The sequence below is a fragment of the Phanerochaete carnosa genome, assembly GCF_000300595.1.
Source record: "Phanerochaete carnosa HHB-10118-sp unplaced genomic scaffold PHACAscaffold_1025, whole genome shotgun sequence".
NCBI classification, from domain to species: domain Eukaryota; kingdom Fungi; phylum Basidiomycota; class Agaricomycetes; order Polyporales; family Phanerochaetaceae; genus Phanerochaete; species Phanerochaete carnosa.
The window spans coordinates 1-2155 of NW_006768652.1; the positions used below are offsets into that span (position 1 = coordinate 1).

General features: G+C 50.7%; 1 protein-coding gene across 1 annotated transcript; it reads left to right on the plus strand.

The window, feature by feature from the left end:
* Positions 1-1326: 1326 nt before the first annotated feature.
* Positions 1327-1899, plus strand: PHACADRAFT_109467 (uncharacterized protein; the record flags this gene model as incomplete). Its single annotated transcript, XM_007403327.1, has 2 exons — positions 1327-1429; positions 1490-1899. The coding sequence occupies 2 exons, from the start codon at positions 1327-1329 to the stop codon at positions 1897-1899; spliced, it is 513 nt and encodes a 170-aa protein (XP_007403389.1).
* Positions 1900-2155: the final 256 nt, after the last annotated feature.

The following is a 2155-nucleotide window of genomic DNA, read 5'->3' on the forward strand; positions in this document are numbered from 1 at the left end:
CCCCCACCCACGATGGCTATGCGGAGGTTGGACGGACGTCATACTGATCAGTGAACTGAAGTGCACATATGTTCCCGCTCACCGTATTTATATATCCAGGAAGACCTATGCCTGGTGAGCAGATGCAAGTTATCGTTCAGTGCGCCGAGCTTCCCCACTATCGCCACTGTTAGTCCCACAAGGTGGGGATGCGCACACGTCTGCACGCCAAAGCGCAGTATTGTACTCTGATACACAAGAAGCGGCTGCGCTTCACCCGACACCTACCTTGCCAGGATGCGAAGTTGCGAGCTATGCGCCTGTATCATGACGACAAAGAGTGGCTACAGCGGATTCGCTGCCAACTGACGTAACAGCGAGAAATGTACCCGCCCTGAAACGTGCGTTGCGACCCAGGCGGAACTTCCGAATTCACATCGCGTAAGCCGTGCGGACGTTGTCGGACCGACGCGCGCCTGATCACGTGACGCTCTCGGCGTCTCGAAAGACTTTCTTAGATTTTCCGCAGCTTGAGCTTGAGCTTTGATTTTCGCTAACCTTGCAAAAGAACTGTACATGTGTCCTTTGCCTACCACGGGATGGTCGCTTGGTATATTGGTGTGGGTGTGGTTTGTCTCGAATGCCATTCACAGGCTCATTCTGTGCTACCTGGCAGACCTCTGGCAGTTCTAGGCTCTAGCCCAGCGCGCCGGGCGCACGATGTTCGTATTGTCATGCTTCAAGTCTACTCTGGCAAGGTATGAGCTTTAGCCGTCTCCTCCGCGACATTGATTGGCGATTTTCATACCTGGTAATTTATTCGTGTATTCTTATCCCGTTATAGCTATAACTCTCCCACATGTTTCCGTATTTTGTGCTTCTCGGAGCCATCGGCATTAGCGGTAGCTACCGAACTGAGGTATGTTCTTGATTCTAACGAATACCACCGGGACCCGTGACAACATCTGTGCAATGTAATATTTGCTTCCCGGCGAGTTGCTGGGAGGCGGGGACCCGCGGTGGAGCTGCAGCTGGTTGCGCTACAAGTGGGTGGTAAGCTCCTGGGTGTCAGCGGAAAGTTCGGTCTTTCTGGAATGCAAGTCTTATACCGACGTTAACTGCCTGCTACCAACCAGCCTTTGGCACAAGCACCCCCTGCAGACTAGACAGGATGCCGTTCAGCAATGTCTCCGATATCTTTCTTCCAGAAAATATCTCCGCATTGATAGCATACTTGGCATACAGCGTGCCTCTTGCTCTTCTGCTCTACAGCTTATTTAGCCCTGCTAGCGTGAGTCCTCTTGGATTACGACTGATGATATCAATGCTGAGATATTCTTGCTATTTATGCAGCTTCGCCACATACCCACAGTGGGCGGTTCTTCCCTTCCGTTGTTTTCTTACAAGGGCGCGTACGACCTCTTACTTGATGCTAAGAGCGTTCTGCAACGTGGCTATGACAAGGCAAGGGCTCATGATCAACAGTCCACCAAGCCAATAAGCTTAATAGTATCGTTCTTTCAGCACAAGGGCAAGACGTTCAAGATTCCTTTCACGGACCGCTGGATTGTCGTGGTCACTGGCAAGAAACTTGTTGACGAATTGCAAAGGCTGCCGGATGACGCGGTCTCCTTCATCGACGCCGCTGGCGAGGTACGTTCTTGCCTCGCTCTTAATCGCAACGCTCGAAGCTCTGACATTTACATAGCTCACGGGCCTTATATACATATTTGGCCATCGTATCCACGAGGATCCCTTTCATGTCACTATAATTCGGACCCAGCTTACAAAGCACCTTTCGCCCGTTTTTGTCGACCTTTACGACGAGATAGCTGCAGCATTCGGGGAGCTTGTACCCGGACATGGCAAAGGTTGAACTCCTCGTACTTTCCATATCAATGTGTTGCTAATACTTTATAATACCGAGCAGAATGGATCCCTGTGCATGCCATCAAAGTTGCCAGAAACGTCGTCGCCCGTGCAAGTAACCGTATCTTCATTGGACTTCCCGTGTGTGAGTATCGGCAACTTCTCTTTGCAGCTACAGGATGTTGCTAATTCATAGTGTGATAGGCCGCAATCCGGATTATCTCAGCCTGAATGTCAATTTTACCGTCGACGTAGTCAAGACCAGGAACTTTTTTTTCGCTGTTCCCTCCTCTACTGAAGCCCATCG